The sequence below is a fragment of the Alligator mississippiensis genome, chromosome 5 (assembly GCF_030867095.1).
Source record: "Alligator mississippiensis isolate rAllMis1 chromosome 5, rAllMis1, whole genome shotgun sequence".
Taxonomy (NCBI): Eukaryota; Metazoa; Chordata; order Crocodylia; family Alligatoridae; genus Alligator; species Alligator mississippiensis.
This window is the reverse complement of record NC_081828.1, coordinates 139725393-139751572: the sequence shown is the minus strand read 5'-3', so window position 1 is coordinate 139751572 and position 26180 is coordinate 139725393. Positions and strand designations below refer to the sequence as shown.

Here is a 26180-nt window from a genome sequence, read left to right as displayed (position 1 = left end):
TTAAAACACATAGTTGCATTGCGGTATTGGGAGGGCTTTTGTGGGAAACTGATGATAGAGTTCCCTTTAAAAGAATGTGCATCTTTCTTGAGCCACTTTGAAGGGGATGAAGTTTTACACTGGTAAGACTTTTATGTGGAAGTATCACCAAGGAAGCTAAAATATTGTATTTTTCTCACTGTAACAATATCTGTATTTATATATTTGTTTTGATCTTAAACTTTTACTTTGAAGTTTTGGTGATATGCCAATTTTTCTCTAAAATACCTTTAATTATTTGATAATGTGTATAAAACCAAGCTGAAGATATATCTGTATATATGAATGGATATGGATGTATATACAAATTTAACATTCTCTCTCTCTACATATACCTATATATCTATATCTCTATATATCTCTAGAGATATATAGAGATATAGATATATGTAGAGAGAGAAAGAGAGAGATCTCTCTCTATATATAGAGATATATATATATAGATATATAGAGAGATATAGATATATATAATAGAGATCTCTCTTTCTCTCTCTCTCTCTCTCTCTCTCTCTCTCTCTATATATATATATATATGCATGCGCACACACCATCAAGTGTGTGTGTGTGTGTGTGTGTACACTAGCAGAGGAATTTTGAAATAATCTAAAAGCCAGCAATGCAAAGTTGGGAAATTCTGAGTTAAAAAGTTAAACTTAAATATGTATATAGACAAGTTTAACTTTTTAACTCAGAATTTCCCAACTTTGCATTGCTGGCTTTTAGATTATTTCAAAATTCCTCTGTTAGTGTATACCATTTAAGTTACTGATGTATATGTTCTCCCTTAACTCCAGCATAACATTTCTTTGTGTCTGGGAATATGTTAACACAATTAAAACATCCTTTAAATTGGTCTTTTTTCCACCCAAATAATAATGAAAAACAGTATGTATATATGTTACTATTTATACCTATACTCTAACAAAGTTTAACAGCAACCCTTACAATGTATTAAGGTGTAACTATGTTATGTATCAATGTGGTCTACCTGCAATTGGATACATCAGTTGATACAGGACAGTATGAGGTTGAAATTAACATGTGCATTAATTAAGATTTGAGTTTGAAGTTGGGGTATATATTACGGGGGATGGCAGTTAGAACTTTATAGAGCTTTGCAGTGTTTTGTTGATGACATGAAAGGAGGAGTTTTTTTCGTGTGCAGTAGTGCACAAGTAGACACTGTCCCAGCTAGATGTGGCACAAAGTACTACAGTGCAGGTTAGCCAGCAGGCAGCTCCCTTTTGCCTGAGCCACGCTTTTGCCTCAGCCAGCTGCTCTGTAGCACGTGTAGCCGGGGGAAGCAGCCAGCCCAGGGATGCTCCCCCCAGCTTCATGTGCTGCAGAGGGGTCAGCTGAGGCATGAGCGTGCTTCAGCGTGGGAGCTGCCAGCTGGGAAGCCCTCAATGAAGTACCCTGTGCCCCGGCTAGCTGGGACAGTGTCTACATGTATTCTGCTGCACACAAAAAAACTCCTCAGGAGGCTAGTACTTGTATTGCATAAAACTACCCTGCTGTGGGGTTTATTAGTTTTGTGTGCCCTAATAGGGGTGCATGTAGATGCCAAGATGTTTACTGTGCAGTTGATTGGTCAATTGAGCAGTAAATGTCTTGAAGTAATGCAGTGTCTTGAAGTGTTCCAGCACTCCACTTGTAATGCAATGTCTTGAAGTGTTCCAGCACTCCACTTGTATGTCCAATTGATATATGGGATTTCCCTCCCCAGAACTGAAGCTTGAAACATTCATCCCCAGTAGAAGATGTTGCTGGCTTTGTGTCTCGTCTTGGTAGGCACTTGCAGTTCAGTGACTCAGAAGCCCGGTAATTCAGCATCTCTTTGTATATAGTTTATGAAACAAGATTGTTTAAATGCTTAGTCTCCCATTAAATACTGATGAGAAGCTGAAGTGTCTAGAATTGGGACTGCTGCGCATGTATGTACGTAAGCAGCAGCTTAGTTTGGACAATAGCAACGAGCACTATATACTTCTGTATGGGCTCTTAAAAAAAGAAGTCTAAGATATAGGATCTAACTTAGAAGTAGAGCCTCATAATGGACAATCATATATGCCTACTCCTGTAAGTTAACTGTTTGCAAGGGTACAAGTTTGAAATGGGACTTAGTGGTACAGAATGTGAAACAGAAGGGTCCAGCCTTGCCAACCTTATTCACATCTTTAAGATTAATATTAAACCTTTAAGTGTGTGACAGCCAAATCTCCGCTCCTTCGCATATAGTAAAGTCATATCTACACAAAATTTGTGCAAGAAAGGTACCCAGTCAGAAACAGACCCTAAAAAGAACCTCTCACTCTTTCTTACAGACATGTGTGTACTCACATACATATACACATACATGCACATATGCACTCATATACTCAAATACACATGAATAGCTATGGAACCTATATTCTATTTACATGAACTATCCATTTTAGGATTTTGTACTGTAATTGAGTGCTCTTCTCCTTCAAGAAGCATAGAGCCTGAGGCTATGGAGCTTTCATTACTAGATTCAATTGGAAAGGAGATCAGATGGTTTCTAGCAAGGATTAAGAGGGATATGTGACATGGCCCTTGACTTTTCCTTGACTCTTGAAGAAGTACACCAACTTACTGCTGTCCATAAGAGCTGTAACTGAGTACTTTGCATGTAAAGTTATTACAGATAGAGGCATTGCTACTGGAATGTAATAGGGGCTATGGCATTTCCTTTTTCTGAGGTAAAATCTCTGCTTATGGTAGGGTTTTTGTTTATTTAAATGGAATTTCAATTTTTTTTTTTGTATAAAAGGCAAGGATTTTTTGCAATTTTTTTTTTATTGGACCAACTGTATAGCTAGCTGGGAGAAAACATTGTGCACTTTGTGCCTAAAAACTTGTTCAACATTTGTCCTAACTATACAGTTGCCCCAGTAAAACATATAGCAAAAAATCCATGCCTCTTGTATGGTTCCTGGGTCATCACAGCTGCAACAAGTATCAGTGTTCTTCAGTACTTTGTGGTGGAACAGCTTTATGAGGAAGATTTTACTGCATTGTCTAAAGATGATGTGATTCTGGATTGGCTTTTACTGTACCTCAGCACTTGTACAAATGAGGAAATTTGCTGGCAGAGTTATACCAATATAATTACATTGCCATAGCTGTGTTACTGTAACTTCCCTGAAGGGGGCATACATGGAATAAGAGTAGTTGCTGGTCTGCAGCACTTGGGTATATTCTGAATAGGTAGGGAATAAAATCTTGGAGGATTCTTAACTTTGAGGTTATGATGCTCAAGAATTTTTTCTTGGATTGGACTAATGTACTGCCAAACATGAAGTTAAAGGATTTTCAGTGAACAAGAATAAGAAATTCTCATTAAAATTGTTGAGATGATGCAGTACCAGTTTTCTAGACAGGATAATCTGTCTCCCAAAGCAGAGGAAAAGAGCTAGAACGCTTCAGGTATAACTGGAGAAAACATGTCAAAGAAGTTTAGGATTTAAAGGGATCTCTTGTACTGGAGTCAATAAATGACGTGTGCTCCATTCCTTAAAGCATAAGGAAACTTTACATGCTTTAAAAGAAATGCAGGGTGTGAGTCTGGGAAATGCCAGATACTGCAATTCCCCTGGAAGTAAATGAGAGTTGTAGAGCCCCCTCCCCCGACTCCCCTCCTTTCATGATAAGAAGCTATTATATTCAAACACACTCCAAAAAATAGGATACTTTGGTCATCATTATAAAAATGTTATGTTTTGGCTTTTGGTCATACTTACTTGAAAAAAAAAAAGTTCTACTTTGTTGTGTTGCATTTATTAGGATCCAAAAGGTCACAGGATAACATTCGTCTCTCTCTACTTTTGCAGCCCCAGAGTCTGCAGATATTGTCTTTTTGGTTGACAGCTCCAACAGCCTGAAAGACTCTTCATTCGGCTCCTTAAAAGATTTTATTGCAGAAACAATTGATAATCTGCCAGTAGGACCTAACCAATACCGTATTGCACTTGCCCAGTACAGTGATGATTTGCATAGGGAGTTTCAGCTAGATACTTATAATGCAAAGAACTTGATGCTAAACCATGTCAAGAAGAACTTTGTATTTAGGGGTGGGTCAGTCAGAACTGGCAATGCTCTCCGAAAGGTTCATGAGATATATTTTAAAAGACCAGCTAGTGCAACAGGAAGAAATCAGATTTTGGTGGTTGTGACTTCAGCATCCTCAGATGATGATGTGGAAGAGTCTGCCAAAATCTTGCAGAGTAGTGGAGTAAAGATCATAGCTGTAGGGACAAAAGAAGCTCCTTATGATGAACTAGCTTTGATGGCTACACCCCTGTTCTATTACAAAATTCCTAAGATAGAGGAACTTCCTGTCTTTTCTCAACATATGCCCCAAATAATTGAAGGTATTAATTTGGATGTCAATAGTGCAATGCAAACAACTATGTTTGAAGTAACTGACCGGCGTGAAGAAAAACAGCTAGAAGGTAAGAAATGCAATCATGTGAAAATATTTATGGATAAGATTTACTATGTTATGATTAATACAGATGTAAATGTTAGAGCACAGGGACTTTTATCATCGTTGATACCCTCTGAAAATGAGAAATGAGCCTGGCATATCTGACCTGGGCTCGCAATTAGATTTGCATGGAACACTGACAGTCTGAAAAATCAGTGCTTATCTGCTTGGGCAGCTGGATGGTTCTTCACGAACCCTTCAAAATGAAAGATTGCAAGTATTCCTGAAGCTTTTCATAAGTTTAAAAAAAGAGGGAGTTTAAGTTCCTTTGTGCCCAAATTAACTTAGAATTGTGAAAACATCAATTCATTTCTGCATGTACCTCAAGGGCGATTACAGCGATGAAGATGGGCTTTTCTCCATGGCTCTAGGGAACAGGACTAGAAGCAATTGACTCAAGCTTGAGCAGGGGAAATTTAACTTGGAGTTTAGGAGGAACTTTTTCACTATAAGGGTAGTCAAGCATTGGCACAGGTTACCATGAGAAATTATGGAATCTCCATCCTTGGAACTTTTCAAGAGCAAGTTAGACAGACACTTGGTTTAGTCAAGGATGATGCTGTCTTGAGCAGGGGATGGGACTAGATTACCTTGTTGAGTCCCTTCCAGCCCTACTTTCCTAGGATCCTGTTAGGCAGAGTTAATGCAAAATATTATATCAGTATGATATTATAGCATTTGCAGAATCAAAATCCCTCTCTTGTATACAAACACTTAAAAAAAAGCCAGGGTTGTGAAAGGTAGGCGACTTTCTGTTCTTCAGTCCATAAAATGTCAACTGTTTTCCAGAACTGAAGTTGTTTTTTTCTGTGCTGAAGGAGGTTGTGTATGTAGTTGCTTAATGCAGCCCCTTTTTACATTAGATCAGTGGTGTTCAACCTTTGGACCTTGCAGGCCAGATGAGTTGTGTGGGGCTACTCTATGGGCTGGATCCCAGAGTTAGCACCTAGCTGGGCCCTAGGCTGCCCAGGCCCACATTGCGATTCAACCTGCCTTTCACGGGCCGTTTTTACTCTCTGTACTCTTTATTGGTATCAATCCTATTGGAAATTAGATTGGGGTAGGAAAACCCTGACATGGATGCCAGAGTGTGGTACTCAAAGACATTTTGCTTGGCACGTGCACCTGTGAGAAAGCGGCTGGGGCTGCACTGCCACAAATAAGGATCAGGCCCATCATAGCTCCCCTGCCATCTGCCTTACCATACCAACACCCTGCAAGTTGAGGTTGCAGGTGTTTTTGGTACTCTGCCCAGAAATATTGCCGATGCCTGATTTAGATCCATTTTTCTTACTTGAGATATTATGTGGGCTATACACTGTTCAGTAAAGAATTACAGAAACATTACTTAAGAGTTACGAAGGAAATCAGAAACCAAGATATTGAAGAACACTGAGATTTACAACTCCTATTAATCACTAGGAGCTGTAGGGTCTTGGCACAATAGGCAGATGACTTCCCTTAGCAAAAGTTCATGAAGCAAAATTGAATTTCTTTTTTAATTAAAATTATTAGATGACATGGAAAAATATTTTTCAGTTTGTGATACGCAAGAGTTTTTCTGGGAGATCTCTTCTATTGGACTCTCTGCAACTGTGGTCAGGTGCTTTCTGACAATTTCTGGGTAAACTTCTCTCTATTATTCTTGTTGTCCAAATGGTTTGATCATGATGACTAAACATAACATAAAAGCATTTCTTTCTCCATTTTTGCAGCTCCTGAACCTGCAGATATTGTCCTTTTGATTGCTAGTTCCAGTGAACTGGGAAATGACTCATTCCCTTACATTAAAGATTTTATTAGCAAAATGATATATGGTCTACCAGTGGGACCAAACCAGTACCGCATTGCACTTGCCCAATACAGTGATGATGTGCACAGTGAGTTTCAACTGGACACCTATGAAGCAAAAATCTTAATGTTGAATCACATCAAAGAGAAGTTTGCATTCAGGGGTGGGCCCTTGAAGACTGGCAGTGCTCTCCGTTGGGTTCATGAGACCTATTTCAAAGAAAAGACAATAGATAGAGATCAAATCTTGCTGGTCATGTCTTCAACACCCTCTGTCAATGAAATAGAAGAGCCTGCCCAAATATTGCAACATGATGGAGTAAAAGTCATAGCTGTGGGGATTGAAAAAGCTTCTATTGATGAACTAAGTTTGATGGCTACACAGCCATACTCTTACTATTTTTCCAGGGCATGGAAGCTTCCTATGTTTTCTCAAAATGTGTCCAAGATTCTTGATACAATCCAAACAGATATAACTGATGCTGATGAGAAACAATTAGAAGGTAAGAAGTACAACAAAGTAAGATCATTGTACTTATGGGAAAGACTGTGATAATATTGTAAAGAAACACATGCTAGATAAAAACAAAGCTTTATAACATATTAGACCCAGTTTTTAACATTTTGAACACATCTTGCATATTTTGAAATGGGAATATACATATATGACATGGTTACATATTTAGATTTTCATTCCATGCTGGCATTCTGAAACCTGGGGCCAATTTTCTTAGCCTATATGCATGATTCTTCTTGAACACTCAGAACTAAGGAGAGAAAGTAAATAGAGGAGAGAGGAAATATTCCTGCAGACTAGGTAATTTCCAAAAGATAGGAGCGATAGTTTCATTTTATATAATACATTATCATTTCCAGTTTCTATATATGTAGAGTGAAAGAGTGTTAATAGTACACAGGGAACAGTGTATTTCAATAAATACTAGAAACCCAGGTTGTTTGTTGTGAAAAACTATCATATATTATTTACCATAATTTCTTTCCAATTCCAAATGATGTCTTGGATTCAGAATAGTGCGGAAAGACAGATTTTTTTATACGGGTGTGAAAATGTATGAAGTGTTCAGTTCTTTGGTCCATTTGGGTATACAGTTAGCCATTCAGCTATTTCCCTGAGTACAACTTGAAATGTCTCTTTACAATATTTTATTGCATGTATTTTGCCCTTATGGTCATGTGAGCTCTTTGGAACATGTCAGCAAGACCATGTATAGCCCTTTTAGCAGTATATAAACTTCCCCGTAGTCCTCTGAATGTTAAGCATTAGACCCATTTTCTTGTATACTTTGATTAAGATGTTGATGATTGCCTAAAGGTCTGCCTCCACGTGAGCCCATACTACAATATCATCAGCATACTGGAGCTCAGTGATTGAGATTGGGGTGGTCTTTGTTTTGGCTTGGAGTCAACTGAGTTTAAACATCTTACCATACATTTGGTAGGTAACTCCAACTGGAAGCTTGTTGGTGGTCAGATGTAGCATTGCAGTAAGGAGTATCGAGAAGAGTGTTGACATAGCCTTGCTTAACTCCCATCTTAACTTCAAAGGGGTCTCTGATAGATCCATTATCGAGAATCACCATTCACATAACATTAGACAGCAGGCAAAGAATGGTGACAGATTTCGATGGGCATCTGTACTTCAGAAGGATCCTCCGCAGCACTTCTCGGTTAACAGTCAAAGGCTTTTGTGAAGTCAAAGAAGTCTTTGTAGAGTGGTTTGTGTTGTTCCTGACATTTATCCTGCAGCTGGTGAGCAGTGAAGATCATGTCAGTTGTGCCTCTTGATGCCCTAAACCCACACTGAGATTTTTGGGAGCTGCTCTTCAGCAAATGGAAGGAGACAATTCAGGAGGGTTCTTGCAATGATCTTTCCTGTGGTGGACAGCAAGGCGATCCCCCTGTATTTTCCACAGTTGAACTTGTGTCCTTTCTTGAAGACTGCCAGGATCATGGTGTCTCTGAAGTCATCTGGGATTTACTCATTATTACAAATCCTTAAGTTTAGGGCATGGTGCTGTGATATGAGATTCTTTCCCTCCTGCTTGAAGATTTTGGTGGGGATTCCATTAGCTCCAGCTGCCTTGTCATTCTCCATCTGTTTGAAGAATGTTATTCTTCATCTTCATCAACAAGCTCTTAATGAGCAGTCCCCAGCTCCAGTAGTTCAGATTCACAGGGAGACTCTCAAGAATGTTGAGTATTTCCCATACCCTGGAAGCCATTCCTCACAGAAGGCTGACATTGATGAAAAAATCCAGCATTGCCTCAAATATGCAAATGGAGCCTTCAGATGACTGAGGAAATGGGTGTTCAAAAATTGTAATATCAGATCCAAAACCAAACTCATGGTTTATCAAGCAGTCATGATCTTCACCTTACTGTATGGAGCTGAGACATGAACAATGTTTGGAAGAAGTCTCAAGCCACTGGAGAAGTACCACCAACGCTGCCTGCAGAAGATCTTTTGAATATGGTGGAAAGAAAGACGCATCAAAGCTAGCATCTTCATGCAAGGTGTAACAGAGTCCCACCCCAAGAGTGGCTATGAAGCTTCTGGAACCCCACTTAGCCCTTGTCTACTGTACCTTCTCTGGGTAATCTCCCCTTCAACTTGCCACACCTTGATGTTATTATGTCTCTAGAAAAAAGGAGGATGCCCCAGGGCTCCCCAAGCAAGATCTCACACTGATGACCCCGGGTATCACTGCTCATCAACATAAGGGCTAACCACAAGGTCTCCTCATCTCCCCTTTTAACCATGCCCAAGCTTCACAGATGTTATCAATTACTTCTTAGCTCAGGTCTGCAATCTCTGCTCCTCCTGGGCTCAGGTCTCTGTCTCCTTAACTATTGCCTTTCTTCAGCTCAGTCCTTTGTCTCTTTCCACCTACACTCAGGCACTTCACCCATCTTGGCTACTCCTAGGCGTGGCCCTGGATTCGTGACCCTGTTTCTACCTCCCGGAGGCACTGGGCCCCTGATCCTATCTCTGCCCTGCTCCGGGCTGTAGGTCCCTGCCATTCTCAGTTACGCCCTTCCTTGGCCTTTGACCCCTCTCTCTGGTCCCTGCCCCTGCTCCTAGGGCAGTTGAGACTTCCCATGGCTATGGGCTCTCTGGCCCTACTTGTTCTTGCCCTTCCTGGGTTACAGGTCCCTGACCCTGATTCTCGCCTCTCCTGGGCTATAGCTGTGGCCCTGTTCCTTGGCCTTGACCCCTATCCTATGGGCCCTGGTCCCACTCCGGGAACAGTTGAGACTGCCCCCACCCCTAAAATTTCAATCCTAAACCACCAGTCTTGTCACCCCAGCTAAGGTGTTAATCAAGAGCCTTGCTGCAACCCTGCTGCCTAGGAGCTCTTATCTCCTGGCTCCTGGCTCTCAAGGCTAGACTTCCTTCTCAGTTCAAGCCCTGGATTTATATCCTGCTAGGTGAGACCCTTTAGGTCATTTGCCTCCTAATTGCCCCACCACACCTGCCACCTAATTACCCCCTGCCACATCTCATGCAGCCTACTTTCTCTTAAAGTAGAAGGCGCACCAAGCCTGCTGCTGTACAAACACCACAAGCATTGAGATGATGATCATCTGACATCTATTTCACTGGGCTGGCCACATCGTCTGGATGTCAAACTCCAGATTCCCAAAGCAAGTTCTATTCTCCCAGCTCAGTCAAGGCATATGTTCAAGAGGATGGCAGAGAAACACTTCAAGGATATTCTCAAGGCCAACTTGAAAAAATTCAACATTGACATCAACTCATGGGAGACCATTGCCCAGGACTGCCCCAAACAGAGGAAGAGTCAGCTGCAAGGATCTCAGTACTTTGAAAACTTACAATAACAACAGGAGATGGAAAAGTGGGAGAGCCACCCACCTTGCATGGAAATATGTGCCTGAGTTGCAACAGAGTTTGTTGATACTGGATAGGCCTTGTCAGCCATCTTTGGACTCACAGATACAGATAAGACAATCATGGAAGACAACCATCCTTGACTGGGAGGGATTGCTGCTGTTGCTGCAATCTGCTGATATAAACTTCCTAGGGCTTTTCTGTAGATTGCATGTTCCATGTAAGTACTCTTTTGGGAAACTGTTTTGCACTGGCTCCGAAACAAATTTCAGTTTGTTGGGAAGGCTAATGATGTGGCAGAAAAATTTAACAATGGGGAATCGGGAGGTTTACTTTTAGCTCTACAGCTTATTTTTTGAAAGAGATGACATTAGACTACTACTCTATTCTTGCACCCTTAATAATACCTCTAACAAATCTGTAGCTTATCACATAGCTCTGAAAAGAGGGTTTTATTTTTACAGTGTGTGTCAAATGAGGCACCAAGATGTTATTGGTCTGACTGTTTTTCTTTCTCATGCAGCTAACTCCATTTATTTATTTATTTCCTAGATCAATTTTTAAAACATACCATACAAGAACCTTTAGTAGAAAGTTTCTACCATCATTACTAAAAACACAGCGTCCACTTTATTTGATATTTTGATCATCTATTTTAATTTAGTATGTATTATTCAGTTTACTCTTTGTAAAGTGTCAACATTGCCACAAATCCACTTAGGACAAAAGTGTTTTCCTCTCAAAAACAGCACCGTCTTCCCCAATTGTCCTTAAACCTGAGTAGTAAATCCAGTACCATAATGGACGTGGAATAGAGAATAATATTGTGGGTTTCTTTTCTCTCTCTCTCTTTTCTCCACTGCAGTCTGTAACTTGGATTTGCTTGCTGATATTGTATTCATAGTAGATGAAGGTGTTACAAAACCAGACTTTGATACTACTAAAAAATTCCTGAAAGACCTAATATCATCTCTTGATGTAAAGAAGGAATGCATAAGAATTGGTCTGGTGACTTTTAGCACTAAGCCGGAAGTGATATTTTTTCTGAACACAGAAGCAAACAAAGCTGATATTCTGCAGAAAATAGAGGGCCTTTCTCCCAAGCCAGGGAAATCTCGTACAGGTGCTGCCATCAATGCTGCAAGCAAAAGTGTCTTCATTGAGAGTGCTGGAAGCAGAAAAGCTCAAGGGGTAGAGCAAATAGCTGTTCTGATCACCCACAGACCCTCACAAGATAACGTGAGTGATGTAGCGGCAGTGCTTAGGAGAAGTGGGGTGACTGTTTTCTCCATTGGTATAAGAGATGCGAGTATTCCCCAGTTGAAAGAGATAGCATCACATCCTCAACAACAGTATGTTACGTATCTAAAGGAATTTTCTAACCTGCTGAAGCAAAGTACAACTTTTTACAAGAAACTCTTGAATCAAATACAGGACAGGCTCTATGTTGAGTCTGAACGAAGAGAATCTCTCAAAACAGGTAAAGCTTTTCACGTACTGTAATTTTACCTGTTTCTTCTTCCCTGATCTAAATTTCATTTTGCTCTTTCTGGCCATCAGAGCAATTCAGCTTTTAAGTTGAATATGGTTTCACCTTTAATTTTTATTATGTTGGTGCATTTCAGTATTCTATACTGAGATGCTACAAATTGTGTGCTTCTTTTTCTTTTTGGCATCTGCTAGTATTTATCTTTTACACCTTCACAGAATCTTATTGACTTAGTGACACTGTGAACTGGATCATATCAGCAAATATTAATACAAGATCATTGCTATGGTATTTAAATGTATTTCTCTTGGCAAGATAATGTGCTGGGGAGGGGATGGGTGTTACAATATATAATTTTGTGTAACTATGTAAACAGGCAGTGCTTGTACTGGGTATATTTGGAGGGCAATGAATATCATAAAATTTTACATTAATAAATCATTTAAAAGTAACAGACTCTAAGGCCAAATCATCATTTTATTGGCATAGGCCTACAAATAAGTATTGACATGCTTAATTTGTAACTTTGTAAGTGTGTCAGATCCATACCCAGGCTACGGTGAGGGTCTGCATAGCGAGAAATGTTTTAATTGAGTGTGTTTTAGATCTAAATTCTACTCCTGTAACATAAAACTTAGCTTGCCTCAAAAGCCACCATCCCGCAATGACCTCCCTCTTGGCAGACCCCAGGATCTGTACAAACCTCATATGATTTCAGTGGGGCCCTCATTGAGCAGAGAGGTCTTCCTGTGCAGGGATCCTTACAGATACTCATGGAGTGCATCTATATGAGCTATTAATTTGAAGTAGGCTTACTGCACAGTAAAAATACTGTGCAGTAAGCCTACCAGGGGAGCTTATCTACACGTGCTCTCCCTTGGGAGCAGACTTCCTCCCAACCTGCTCTGCCCACTGCAGCAGTCGGGGGAACTCCAGGCTCTCCTTAGGTGCTAGCTTGGGGCCTAGCAGGAAGCATGGGTCCAGTCCCCACGTGCACAAGGCAAGGAGAGCTCTGCTGGCTGCAGTGGCAACTGTCTACTGGCCCTATATACATCAGGAGGGAATAGGGCTTCCCTGGGACAATATTGCACTGCCCCTGCAGTAGGCAGCTCATGGCCCTGGCTCCATGATCAGAGTCGGGACTGGGACATTGCTTCCTTCCCTTGGCAGCTCCCTGCTGTCAGGATCGGTTCCAATCATGGAGCCCAGCCAGACCAATGTCCCCCTGCCCCAATCGTGGACCTGGGGCTGGGAGCTGCTAGCTGCTAGGTCAAGGGGATGTTGTCCTGGCTGGACTCCAGTATTGGAGCTGCCCCAGTAGCAACCAAGTTAAGTGATTGTTCTCCTGCCTCCTCCTGCCCTGTCTCATAGGGAGCAGTTTGCTCCCAGTCAGGTATCTAACCATGCGGTACTGCACAGTAGCTACTGTCCAGTAAGTCAGTACAGGTAGTAGAAAACCACACAGTATACTAATCTACTGCTCAGTAGCTCCTGCTAACAGTTACCTAATGATGCTTTACTGTTCAAGAGATTAGTCAACTGTGCAGTAAAGCATCTCACGTAAATGCACCAATGGTTGCTCTACCAGCTAGTCCAACCTTCCATTTCCCCAGTTCTCACCAAGTAGAGATTTACATCATCACAGTCTCTGGCAGAGTTTAGCCCTGGTGGAATAGCATCAGAGTTTATGCCATGGTAAACCTAGGGTTGAAATTTTCAGATCATCTAGAACATTTAAAGCTTCTATTTAAAACCACTGGAGTATCTGTGTCTAAATCCACTAGACTGCTTAGAAAAATGTAATTTTACATCTGCCTGAAAATCTCCATGGGCTTATCTAAATGTCTTGTTTGAGTTAAGCTAGCATCCCCCTGTGCAAAGCAATCCTAATGTAACAACAGTTTCTCTTCCCATGTAGGATGTGTGGATACAGAAGAAGCTGATATCTATTTCCTCATTGATGGTTCATCAAGTATTAGATATCTTGACTTTGTGGATATGCAAACTTTTTTGACAGGAGTGATTAACTTGTTTAACATCGGACCAGATAAAGTCCGATTTGGAGTTGTTCAGTACTCACACTTGGTTGAACTGGAATTTGAGCTTGGTAAATACAACACAGCAGGTGATTTAGTGAAGGTCATTGAAAACATCAGGCAAATAGGTGGAAATACCAACACAGGAGCAGCTCTAAGTTACATGCGACCACTCTTTGCAAAGGCAAGGAGCCAACGTGCTAGAAGAGTGCCTTGTCACCTCATTGTTCTAACAGATGGACAATCACATGACAGCGTGAAGGAACCTGCTGATATATTGAGGAAAGACCAGGTTATTGTTTATGCCATTGGAGTGAAAGATGCTAATGAAACACAGCTCCATGAGATTGCAGGGGCAAAGAACAGGGCATATTTTGTACACAATTTTGACTCATTGAAAGTTATAAAAAGTGAAGTTGTTCGAGAAATCTGCTCTGAAGAAGGTAAGGCAAACTTTGAGAACTAAAATTCATAAATTGCCCAATCATATCTGCTGAAGCAGTTAATAGTACCCCAGTTTGAATCTGTAGGAGCAAAATATTTAGAGAGCTAATTACTTTTTAGTAACTTGACTTTACTGCACATTACAGCCAATTTTCCTAAACAAATGTTTGAGATAATATTTTAGCATGCAGACTTATGAATGTGTACTAAGTAAGAGCTAAAGATTCAGAGAGTATTTTGTTGGGGGGAGGGGGTTAACATATTCTTATACCTTATATTTATCTTATGTTTATTTTCTTTCTGTTAAACTGTTACTGCTGCCTCAGTTATTTTTTTTAAGTGCATACTTCCTGAATTGTATTGTAACATTTTTTTCTTCTATAGCCTGCAAAGATATGAAAGCTGACATCATATTTTTGGTGGACAGTTCTGGGAGCATTGGAGATGAAAACTATGTGAAAATGAAAAGATTTATGAAGGAACTGGTGGACCGATCTAACATCAGCACACAGCAAGTGCAGATTGGGGTTGTCCAGTTCAGTGATGTTCCCAGGGAAGAGTTCCAGCTCAACCAATACTCTACCAAGCGCGATATTGTTAGCGCTATTGACAGAATGTCTCTCATAAATCAGAACACACAAACTGGAAAGGCATTGAAGTTTGTGGCTGAGTATTTTCAGTCTCCCAAAGGAGCACGTCCCAATGTTAAAAAAATTCTTATCCTGATCACCGATGGGGAGGCACAAGATGCAGTAAAGGAACCAGCAACAGCCCTACGACAGGAAGGCATTATTATTTACTCAGTTGGAGTTTTTAAAGCAAATAGAACTCAGCTAGAAGAGATTGCTGGGAAGCCTGAGTTGGTTTTTTATGTTGAAAACTTTGATATTCTAAAGGAGATAGAAAATGAGATCTTCTTTGGCATATGCAGTCCTTATGAAAGTAAGTCCTGTAGTTCCCATAACTCATACCCATCTGTGCATGTGTGTGTAAGTGGGAATTCTGCTCAGACTTGAGAGTCCTCTATTGTAATAAAGTAAGTGTTATGATTACAGGGATAGCTGCACCTCTGTCCATTTTGTGATTTCTATGAATTGCTGACCTGAGGCTCCTGTGTCTTGTTCTTCTATTCATCTTTGGAAGGAATTCCAAATTTCTCTTGCTTTTCATTGTTCTTACCTTGCAGGCCTGAATGCGTTTGCACACCTGGGACACTTTCCTGTGAAAGTCTGTGACCAAAGAGCCTTTTAAAACAAAAGTATTGTTTATTTTATAGGAGGGATAAAGTATAAGAGGAAACAGTCTTTTAAATCACCAAGCAGTTCATGTACTATATGTCATGACCCAAAGGTCTGATTTTTTGTGTGTGCTTTGGCACTCAAATTATCCCCGTAGGTTTACAGCTTCATTGCACGGAGGAGTTCTGCTGCGCAGAGAACCCGCGTGCAAAGGAGAGAGTTCCCGCCACTTTGCAGCTGTCTTTGCAGGGTGCATTTCCTTTGCAATATAGAAATGCACGGTGCAAAGGAGTTCCCGCTCGTCGTATGCAAATTTGTGTCCCGCTATTGGCTAGTGCTAAATTATTCACACGTGGCAGCTAGCGATTGGCCTGCTAGCCGTATAAGAGGCTTGAGCACTTTCAGCCCAAGCCAAAGAGGACTCCGCATCCATCTCGTGGGGACTCTGGGTGTGCGCGGCAGGGTAATAGAAACCCTGTGTGTTGCTCAGAGCAGTTTGGCGGCCTGATCCACCGCCCGCCTCTTCCCGTCTTCGAACGGAGCCTACTATAAGACGTACCGACGAGTTTTATGCGCGCTTGTCCTGGACATCCAGAGTTCTGTCTGTGTGGAGCCTAGCAAACTCCACGTGTGTTCATGTTTTCTGTTGTAACCGCAACTCAAGCAAGTTCTCAGCCTGCACCGCAACCATCTCGGTGTAAGTAAACAATCTTAAAATCAACCGTTACGTGTCTGCGCCTAATTCTAGCTCGGCGCCCGCCCTCTCCGACCCGGCCTGCCTGGGCTGCCGGCCACAGCCCGTGTGCAGAGCAACAAAAAGGGCCTGGGGTCTGACCTGGCCCGCACACTATATTGCATAAATTCCTATTGCCCCCAATCATAACCTAAGCATGCACAGTCAGGGTTCTGGAGTAACAGCTGGGTTCTCTTGAACAACAACCCATGTCTCCTGTGAAGGGATCAGTTTTAATCCTTCCAGTGTTTTGTTCTTCTGTGGACTGAGACCTTGGCTTCTCTGAGCCAAGCAAATTTTATGGGTTGTTTGGAGACAGGCCAGAAAAACCATAAAATAGTTCTGTCAGTTGTTCTATAATGATTCTTACACACTTGCCCCTAAGTATGTCTTAAGCCATGCTGATTTTCTAGATTCATTTTTTTAAAATTTAAACCAATATAGTTATACAGAAAATAACCCTTATGCCAGGTGGGCATGCACTATTCATGCTTTATATTCTCAAAGTGGTATAAAGGGTACCTTGGAATAGCTGAGATTCAGGATGCAATGACTGAATTCTGACTTAGTTTACAGGACTACAACTTCCATGAAATTCAGAGAAGTTTCATTAATTTAAATGAGGGCAGATTGGGCCCAGGGTCTATGGGAGAGGGAAAATGGGGACACAGTTTATTGGTTCCTAAAGCCTAAGGGACTCCACAAAATTATAAGCATTTTCTTTCTTAATAGAAATTTAATATAATGAGTAAAATGATCATTGCAGGTAGCATGTGGGTAAATAAAGAAGTATGATTGCTATTAATGTATTTCAAAACTTATGAATTCAGCTCAGAATTTAAATAGAATTCCTCTATTTCCTTTTTCCAAAATGGGAAGGGGGACCACCAGGATGTGTACCAGATCCTCTAATCTCTCTCAGGCCTTGAATGGACCCTATATGTTGTTTTCTTGATAGAGTTCAATTGCGTTCATTGCTTATGCTGGAATCCAGAATGTGACTAGAATAATTTTTAAAACATCTTAGCCCCTGTTCATGCTGACCAGGAAACAAGTAGTGGAAATCAGTTGGAATTACTTTCCAGAGTTCCAATCTACTTTTATTTTAGTGCCCATAGCTGTTCCCATCATCTGGAGGAAGTGTTGATTATTAAAAGTGAAATTGTTGTGTGTGAGGATGAAGTGTATAAGGTCAGTAATATCTTTGGGCCTGTATTCTGAGTTGTAATCTTGTTCCTGTAGATATGTAAGGCAGGCTTGGATGCCATCCTGGTGTGGGATGTTGGTATATAGGCTGGTAACGTTCATGGTGGCTAGGAGTGTGTTGCTGGGAAGGTGGTCTATGTTTTTAAGTTTCCGTAGAAAGTCTGTAGTGTCTTGTACAAAACTTGCTCTGTGGGTGATGAGCGGTTTTAGGATTGATTCAACGAAACCTGATATTTCCTCAGTTAGGGGACACACTTGTGTTATTCTGGATTTTAGGAAGAAGCAGAAAGACTCTGTGTTCTCATTAAACCTTTATTGTAGCAACTAACCTTTCACCCAAAATAGTCGACTGACCCCTTCCTGTGGATGACATCACTTTTTAGTAAGGGAGTTAACCCTTACTACTACAACACTAAGGTGAATTTTTTCCCAATTAATATGCTATAAAAGATTGATTTGTGTACACTCGGGCTACATCTACACATTCATTAATGCACATTAGTTACTGTGCATTTAATTTAGTACTTTGCTTAATTAAGTACTAAGTAGATGTATTATTGGGCAGTGAATGACTTTTTAGTGATGCTGCTGCACAGTAGCCTAATAATATTGCGCAGTAGCATATTAGCACTGTCAATGCTATGATACGCTACTGCACAGTGCTTTTAGGCTACTGTGCAGTAAGCATCTCCTGTAGACGCGGCCCTATAACAAAAATACATAGTCCCATGATAACTTTTTAATCTTAATAGAACAGTTGGGAATGGGTTATTTTGAACTAAATGAGCAGTGTAATTTTTTTTAGAAGAAATGCTCTGTACAGAGAAAAGGAACAACATTTTTACTGACTGCCGAAGCACTCAACCTAACTTGACTGATCCAGTCTATGGAACATGTAGTTCATATTGAAGCTAAGCACAGCTCTTTGCACAGTTAGCTCCTTAATGGCAACATGATACCCATCTGTGCAAACCTTTCCCTTTTAGATGCTTTTATCTAAGCATTGCACATTTTTCTAATTTAATAGAACCTGAAAGACAGAGTTGATTGGACATCCAGCAGAATCAAATACAAAAATAAACTTCACAATTTACAGGAAGTAAATTTAGATATATAGTTATTTTTCCTTTAACTTTGCCTGGCTCAAACTTTGCCTGGGTCTTCCCATGAGTATGATTGTGTAGATTAGTATGAGTATGATTGTGTGACCTTGGCTGACAGTGAAGAATTCTTGGATTCAGTGCATGTCCATGTTGCCAAAAAAAAAAGCACATAATAAAGGTTCAGTAGCTTGGTCTAAAGTACCCAGATTTTAGGATATTTTTTTCTGAGACTTATCAGTTATGTATATGGAACTCCTTCCATTTCAAGGTGGGTTACACAGGTGCAAATAACAGTGAACTTTGGCTCATCTCTAGTAGCAAATGGCTGACAACATTCTATGTGTTTTATTTTCTATGTCTTATTTCTATGTTTGGGAACCATTGAATAAGGCAATAAGAGACTTAAGTCTGACCCTTGCTCCAGATGTATCCTGAGGTCCGCTTAGAGTCAACCCAACCACAGATGGATTTGTGCTCACTATGACTATGGAGTCAAATGTGACTGGATATGCTAATTGCATCACATGCCTTATGTTGGACATAAACATTGTTGTGCCTTAACCATGCTAGCGGGATGAGCTGTTTAAGTCTGGGTCAGCCTTTAACATTGACCCTCCGTGGAAAGCTGGTTCCATAGATCCAGAAAGATTGTTGATCACACTAAGTCGTGTGGTTGAACGTTTTGCTTTCATCTAATGGTATGCAATACTGATGTGTTCTTTTTTGTTCCTTTACAGGCTGCAAAAGGATAGAACATCTAGATGTTGTGTTTGTTATTGATGGTTCTGGAAGCATAAGTGACTCAGAATACCAGACTATGAAAGACTTCATGATCACCTTGGTGAACAAATCTGATGTTGGCCCAGACAGAGTTCAGTTTGGAGCTGTAAAATATTCTACCACACCAGAAACGTTTTTCCACCTTAATAAATTTAGTACAAAATCTGAGATTGTTGAGGCCATCCAGGCAGACAAATCAATTGGGTTAGATACTTACACAGCTGCAGCACTTAGCCATTCAGAAACTCTATTCACTGAGAGACATGGAAGCCGCATAAAAAAGGGAGTTCCACAGGTTCTTATAGCGATCACTGATGGTGAATCACATGATAAAGACAAACTTAAGGACGCAGCCAAAAGGCTAAGAGACAAAGGAATTCTTATCTATGCAGTTGGAATACAAAGAGCAAACCGTGAGGAACTATTGATGATGGCAGGAGCAGAAGACAAATGGTTCTATGTTGATAAATTTGAGGGACTCAAAAACCTCTCCATGAATGTAACAGATGATATATGCCAGGTTTCACAACCAAGTAAGTACCACTACAGCTAGCTGGGTATAAAATTCTTTTTTTTTTAAGTTGTCCTTTAGGAACATGGGATGTTTCTTTGTTTCTTTATTTGAATCTTTGATAAATTATATGGATTATTACTGATCTAGTTCAGGTTCAAAACTTTCTTGAAGGTAAAATTAGAACAGTTGATTCTTTAATATGATAACTTTTTACTTATAGATAGCTGCATCAATGTTTTAATGTTGCTACTTATTAAAAACAGTTGTTTGATTACACATTAAGGCATTCGGGAACAAATGTTTATATAACTATGTGATTTTATACTAATTCATGATCTGTGCTCAGGAAATAGCTAAGCACAAACAGACCAGGGTTGTTGGAAATGGTAATTAATATGTGATAAAGAGCTATGGGAATTAAAGTAGTGGAAATGTATGTTGGGACAAACTTCCTGTCTTGAGCTGTTTAAACACATGTACTCCTGCCATAATTGATTGGGCAATTACCCAGAGTCATCCAAAGTAAAGCTGGTCACAAATTTTCTTCTAGAAATATTAAACAAAAGTTTTATAAAAAAAATTCTGATTCCTTATGGCCAACATGTTTCATTAGAAAGATGGTTGGTTCTGTAAAACTTCCCCAAGTCTGCTGAAGACCCGTGAATGCTGGAAGCTATGGCTAAGAATGCACATTTTACTGGGCAGCTGGAGCATCTGGGACGCTTGTAGTTCACCAGAAGATTTGAGGAGAATGCAAACAAACATTGGTTTTGGTCCATTTCAGTAAACATCATGGGAAACATGATAGGAAACATCACAACCGTAGGTCTTCATTCCCTTGTACCATGTTTGGTTATAGGCATGTCTACAGAATGACTGTAATATGACTGTATAATGCTTACTTCTGTTAGTGGGGAATTCCACTGTAGTGATGTTACACCTGCTTTACACTCATTTCATGTCTTTTACACGTTATAGTTGCATGTTACAGTTGTAATTACAGAAAAAAACAAGATAGTGGAGAATTACACTTGTATTTCTTACATTCTCAAAAGCCCTTTCATAGTGGAATTTTTTACTTTATATGAATATTCTGGTTTACTATCCTGTATAGATGTTTAAATTATGTATTGCAAATACATTGAGCAGGTCCATTTACTGTTTGTGAATCTATCCCCTATTCCTGAATATCTTACATGAATGCACTTCAAAGTTTAAATTGTTCATGAATTGCTCACTAAGACTTGTTATTGTTGTTGTTGTGTGATTGGACTCATGTGTCACATGTTCAGTTCCATAATTATCCAATCATGGAAAGTATTTAACAGGAATGATAGATGAAAGTATTTAACTTTTGATGAAAGTATCAATGTGAATCAATGAAAGTATTTAACAGGAGAATGATAGATGATGAATAGTATATATCAGTATAACAATATAGTATCAATTCACTATATTGATTGACATAGTATCAATCAATATAGTATCAATTTACAAATAATTATTCATCTGAGATACCATTTCAAAATTTCTAGACCTTACAAATTTCCTCACTGTTCCCCAGAAGTTGTCAGAAAATATTTTTAAGTAGTAAGGAATATAGTCCCATACCCAATAATCTCTTGGTTATATTATTCAACCAGTATTTCTGACTAGCCATAGCCACAGGCTTTGCACTGTGCCTACAATAAGCAGGAATGAGTGCAAAAATTGCTTGACTGTAGAAGCTGAGTGATCTGTGTGCCATGAATCAAGGCACAGCCACCACAGTTGTTAGTGTTGGGTACCAGACCATGTGTATTTTAAATTATCTTAGGTCATACACACACAATGGGTAGAATCCAGCTACCTTGCATATCTGTCCAGCTCCATCTCACCCTTTCCTGTGACAGCTGATATTGTAAGACCTGTTTAACATTTTAAATAAATTATAGATCTATTAGTTAGATAGAATAAATGACAAAGTCACTCAGATTTGAATTTTTAAAACTATATACCACCTCTGCTCCTCCTTGTTTTGAAAGCTGGTTTTAGTTTAGACATCTATAATTCCCAAAATACATGTTAATTTTCTTAGGGATATATTTGGTAGCTGTGTTGGTCTGCGACAAAAAGTAAATGAAAAACTGTAGAACTCTTGCCTCAGAGATGATACCTTTTATTAGACCAACTAAGAAATTCCAAAAAAATTATCTTTTTCTGCAAGTTTTTCGGGCTCAGGCTCTGGGAAATTAAAGATGGTAAAAAGTCCCCATAAGTAGGAATTAAACTTCATTTTTGCAAAGAGGAAGCTGAAGATGGAAGTCTGATCCTCTGGGTTAATGAGAGTGTCTTTGTGAGCTGCTGTTTGTTGTGCAGATCAGGCAGGATTCCTTCCCTGGTGGTGTCAGAAGGCAGACAGGCAGGGAGGTGTAGAAATCTTTCTTGCTGTTCAGCAATAAAGTTTAAATCCAAAATCAGCTAAAATTCAGCATCTTTCATGTTTCAGGGATCTATTCATTAGCTGTGCTGGCCTGAGACAAAAAGAAATACAAATCTCTAGAACTCTTGGCTCAGAGATGATACCTTTTATTAGACCAACTAAGAAATCGCCAAAAAAAAAGATCTTTTTCTGCAAGCTTTTGGGCTCGCATGCTCAAAATTAAAATTTGTTAATTTATTTATTTTTTTAATTTAATTTGTTAATTTTCTTGTATTCTTTCTCCTGGCAGCTCACTTTCAACCTACAGTGATCTACAAGTATTGAACATGCAGAGAGTTTAGGCTTGTACAGTTTAGGTGATAAGATAGCTGGACAGGAATCTAGAAACAATTTGTAGTAAGAGGAGAGAAAAAAATAATTCAAATTCCCTTTTATATAACAACATATTAGAAATTGACCAATGAGACGTACAAAATCATCAAAGCAAATTCATGATCTAGTACCTGTAGCCCCTTCTGTGCTTGGATTATTTTGTCTTTATTTATTTAAAATTGGCTTTTGTTTTAAACTTGGTTTTTGTCTCTCAGCTTTGGGCACCCTGCACCTGCAGGCCTGACCCTGCATGGAAGTTAATAGGAGCAGAAATGGGCATCTTTAAGTAATAACTTAATTTTCCTCTATCTTCTGGCAGAATGTGAAAATCCAGTAGACATTGTTTTCTTGATGGATGGTTCTAAAGGTGTCGCTGAAAAAGACTTCGTGTCTACAAAGGACTTCTTGATAAATATACTCACTGCATTTGATGTTACTCACAATGTCCGAATTGGCATTGCCCAGTATGGTAACAGATTCCAAGAAGAGTTCAGCCTGAATGTTTTTCCAAATGAAGAACTAAAAGAAAAAATTGAAGGCATTCAACAAATGAAAGGACGTCGAAGATATATCGGTTCTGCACTTGAGAGAGTGCAGCGCTACTTCAGGCCAGGAAAAGGCAGCAGAATAAATGAAAATATCCAGCAAGTTTTACTGGTATTCACTGGTGGACAATCACGTGATAGAGTTTCTAGAGAAGCAAAAAACCTGAGGAGGAAAGGCATTGAGATATATGCTGTAGGAATGGGAAAAGGTCGTGTGCAACTTAATCGGATAGTTGGCGCGTCAGGCAGAAAATACACAGTTGATGATTTCAGTGACTTAAAGACCATTAAAAAAAGACTAGCGGATGATATTTGTAACTTGCCTGATAAAGCAAGTAAGTCTTCTTGAACAAGCTACTTTTAGGCCTCAAGCTGTTAATTATGTGCCACAATTATAGAGTGTCTCTATGTGTGTTGGTATCCTCTACACTTTATAGGGTGCTCTAAAACATAGAATAGAAATATTTTTCTAATTCACATAAAGAAAAATAGGTGTGTTAAGTAAATATTTGAGAAGGGCCTCATCTCAAAGTCTGGATCCGGCCACATTGAAAAAAGCAGAAAACTGACATTTCAATTCTGACTTTTTCCTTCCACCTCAACTCTCGACTGTGGGGTTTTTGGGTTGGGGTTTTTTCCGTGTGTTTTTGTTTGTTTGTTTTTTGTGAGAACAAACAAGGTCCTATTTTACTATTCATTCTTTTGGTGAGAGCTAAAAATCAAGTCAGGGTTGAAGTGCCTAGTTTTATTTTTTAATATTTTTAATGGGATTTGAAAATGTATTGTTTTCATACAGTCATCACTTTAAAAAAAACCATTTTGTTCATAATTTATAATACTTTTTAATATTCAGCCTGGAGTGAGCATGAAAAAGTTTATTCAGAGATTAATTTAAGGAAGTTAAGCAGCTAAACTGTGGTGATAAAACATGTTAGAACTGAGCAGGCAGGTCTACACAAGGCGCTTTACTTTGAAGTAGTGTAGTTTACTGTGCAGTAAGCAAATGTGTGTGTATGTGCATATGCTCACTGCACAGTAAACCTCACTAATTGTGAGTAAATTTGCTACCCGCAAATGCAAGTAGCAAATTTTACTCATAAGTACCTACTGTGCAGTGATGCATGTGTAGATGCTTGACCAGGAGCAAATCTAGTCCTGCTCAGCTGGCCACTAGTAGGTAGGAGATAGCTCCCTGCCACTGGGTGCTGCCTGCTGCTGGGGTGGGCTCCGCCATCGGAGCCCAGGTGGGGATTATATCCTCCTGCCCTGGCACATGGAAGCTCCAAGTCCCCCGCTCCAAGATCAATCAGGGAGCAGGCGGCTAGGAGATCCTTATCTCTCAGCAGCAGCCCAATGGGCATGGGGCCGGCGCTGAGAAATCCTTATGTCCCAGCCCCAGCACTGCAACCAAGGAGCTCAGGCTGGGAGAAAAGGATCTCCCAGAACCGGACCCGCAACCATGGAGCTGCCGCTGGAAGCAAGCTCCCCACCAAGGAACCTGCTCCCCACCAAGCCATGGACCTGCCATGGAACCTGCTCCCCACCAAGCTCCATGCTCGTAGAGTTAAGCGGAGAACAAGCTCCCTAGCCCCTGCCCTGCCATCATGGAGCAGAGGCTGGGAGCTGTCCTGGTCGGGGCAGGTCCCATCTGTGCACCCCAGTCGGGTGATTAAAGCATGGGGCTTGGAAAGAGCTGCAGAGTGGGGCAGGCCCCAGCCTCCTCCTCCAGAGAGGACAGAGAGTAGCAAGCCCTCCACTGGGCAGGGAATCTCCACCCAGCTAGTTGCTCCACTGGCAGGTGTGGCACGGGGCTGGGATCTGCTCCTCCCCTGCAGCTCTTTCCAAGTCCCCCGCCCTGATCAGGGAGCCATGGCTGGGAGCTCCCTGCTACTGGGGCAGGGGGAACATTGTCCCCACCCCAGTAGTAGGCAGCCCTCCTGGGGCAGGGACAATGTCCTAGCCCTGGCCAGCAGAAAGCTCTCTCCTGGCCCAGTGCTCCCTGCCAGCCTCTGGGCTAGCACCCAGGGGGAGCCTCAAGTTCCCCCTGGTGGTGGCAGGGGCCTGTTGCTGGGCAGCAGTAAGTGGGACCAGTTTGTTGCTAGGAGTAGCAAATCTTCTCCAATATCCCTGCATGTGCAGACACCTATCCAGGAACATTCACTCACATGTAGTTTATTCACAAGTAAGCTGATCTCAGATCAAATGCATGTGTAGATGTGCCCAGTATTAACTATAGCAGTCACTGTCAGTGATAGATCGAATCCTGTTTTTCAAATTCTGTCCCTTCTATTTTCCATTGAACTGGTTCTTAAATACCTGTGTCTTTCTCAGTGTGTCTAGCTAGGCATGTCTACACAAGATTTTACTGCAGTTGCCTAATTGGCTATACAGTAAACATCTCAGCATCTACACATAAAGTGCTATTAGGATGGAGTAAAGTAATTAACTCTGCCATAGGTTAGTACCATGGCAGAGTTTTTTACTCTGCAGCAAAGAACATGTAGGTGCTGATACGACTGGCTGGGGCACAAAGATGCTTCAGTGCATGGACTTCCTGCCAGCTAGTCCTGTACTGAAGCATCCTTGTGTCCCAGCCAGCCCCTCCACAGCACATTGAGCCAGGGGGGAGCAGCTCTGGACTGATAAGATGACCTCCTGAGTTCTTGCCAGCTAGAGCTGCTCCAACCTGGCTCAATGCGTAGCAGTCCTGGGTCCACATTCAAACAGTATGTGCAAGAGCAATAAACTCCAGAGCAATAAGCATTAATTGCACATATAGATGTGCCCTCTGTCTTGTAGAATGTAACTTATAAATTTCCCTACAATATGAGTTAAATTTACCGTAATTAAGAATGATTTATTTCACATTTAGAAATGTCCTGCCTGCTTTTATTCTCCTAATTTCCCATTTGGGGATGATGTTTTCTCATAATACTAAGGTAGCTTCTCATTAACCTGAAGCTTGTGTAGGGACACATGAGCTAGCTTTAAACCAACTAGCTCAGATATTGGCATCAGTGTGGGCATGTTAGCATGGGGCATAGGAAGCTGCAAAAGCCACCCAAGAAGCTGGGTAAGTGTTTAAAG

At 40.5% G+C, this 26180-nt stretch overlaps 1 protein-coding gene across 1 annotated transcript in view; it reads left to right on the top strand.

Moving 5' to 3' along the window:
- Nucleotides 1-26180, top strand: part of LOC106737326 (collagen alpha-6(VI) chain) — an 88580-nt gene that overhangs the window by 309 nt on the left and 62091 nt on the right. The window contains exons 2-8 of the mRNA XM_059729356.1: nt 3894-4514; nt 6265-6843; nt 11077-11691; nt 13619-14179; nt 14565-15122; nt 19198-19773; nt 22868-23428. Of these exons, the coding sequence (XP_059585339.1) occupies nt 3894-4514; nt 6265-6843; nt 11077-11691; nt 13619-14179; nt 14565-15122; nt 19198-19773; nt 22868-23428 (4071 nt within the window). The remainder of the gene's footprint in view (nt 1-3893; nt 4515-6264; nt 6844-11076; nt 11692-13618; nt 14180-14564; nt 15123-19197; nt 19774-22867; nt 23429-26180) is intronic.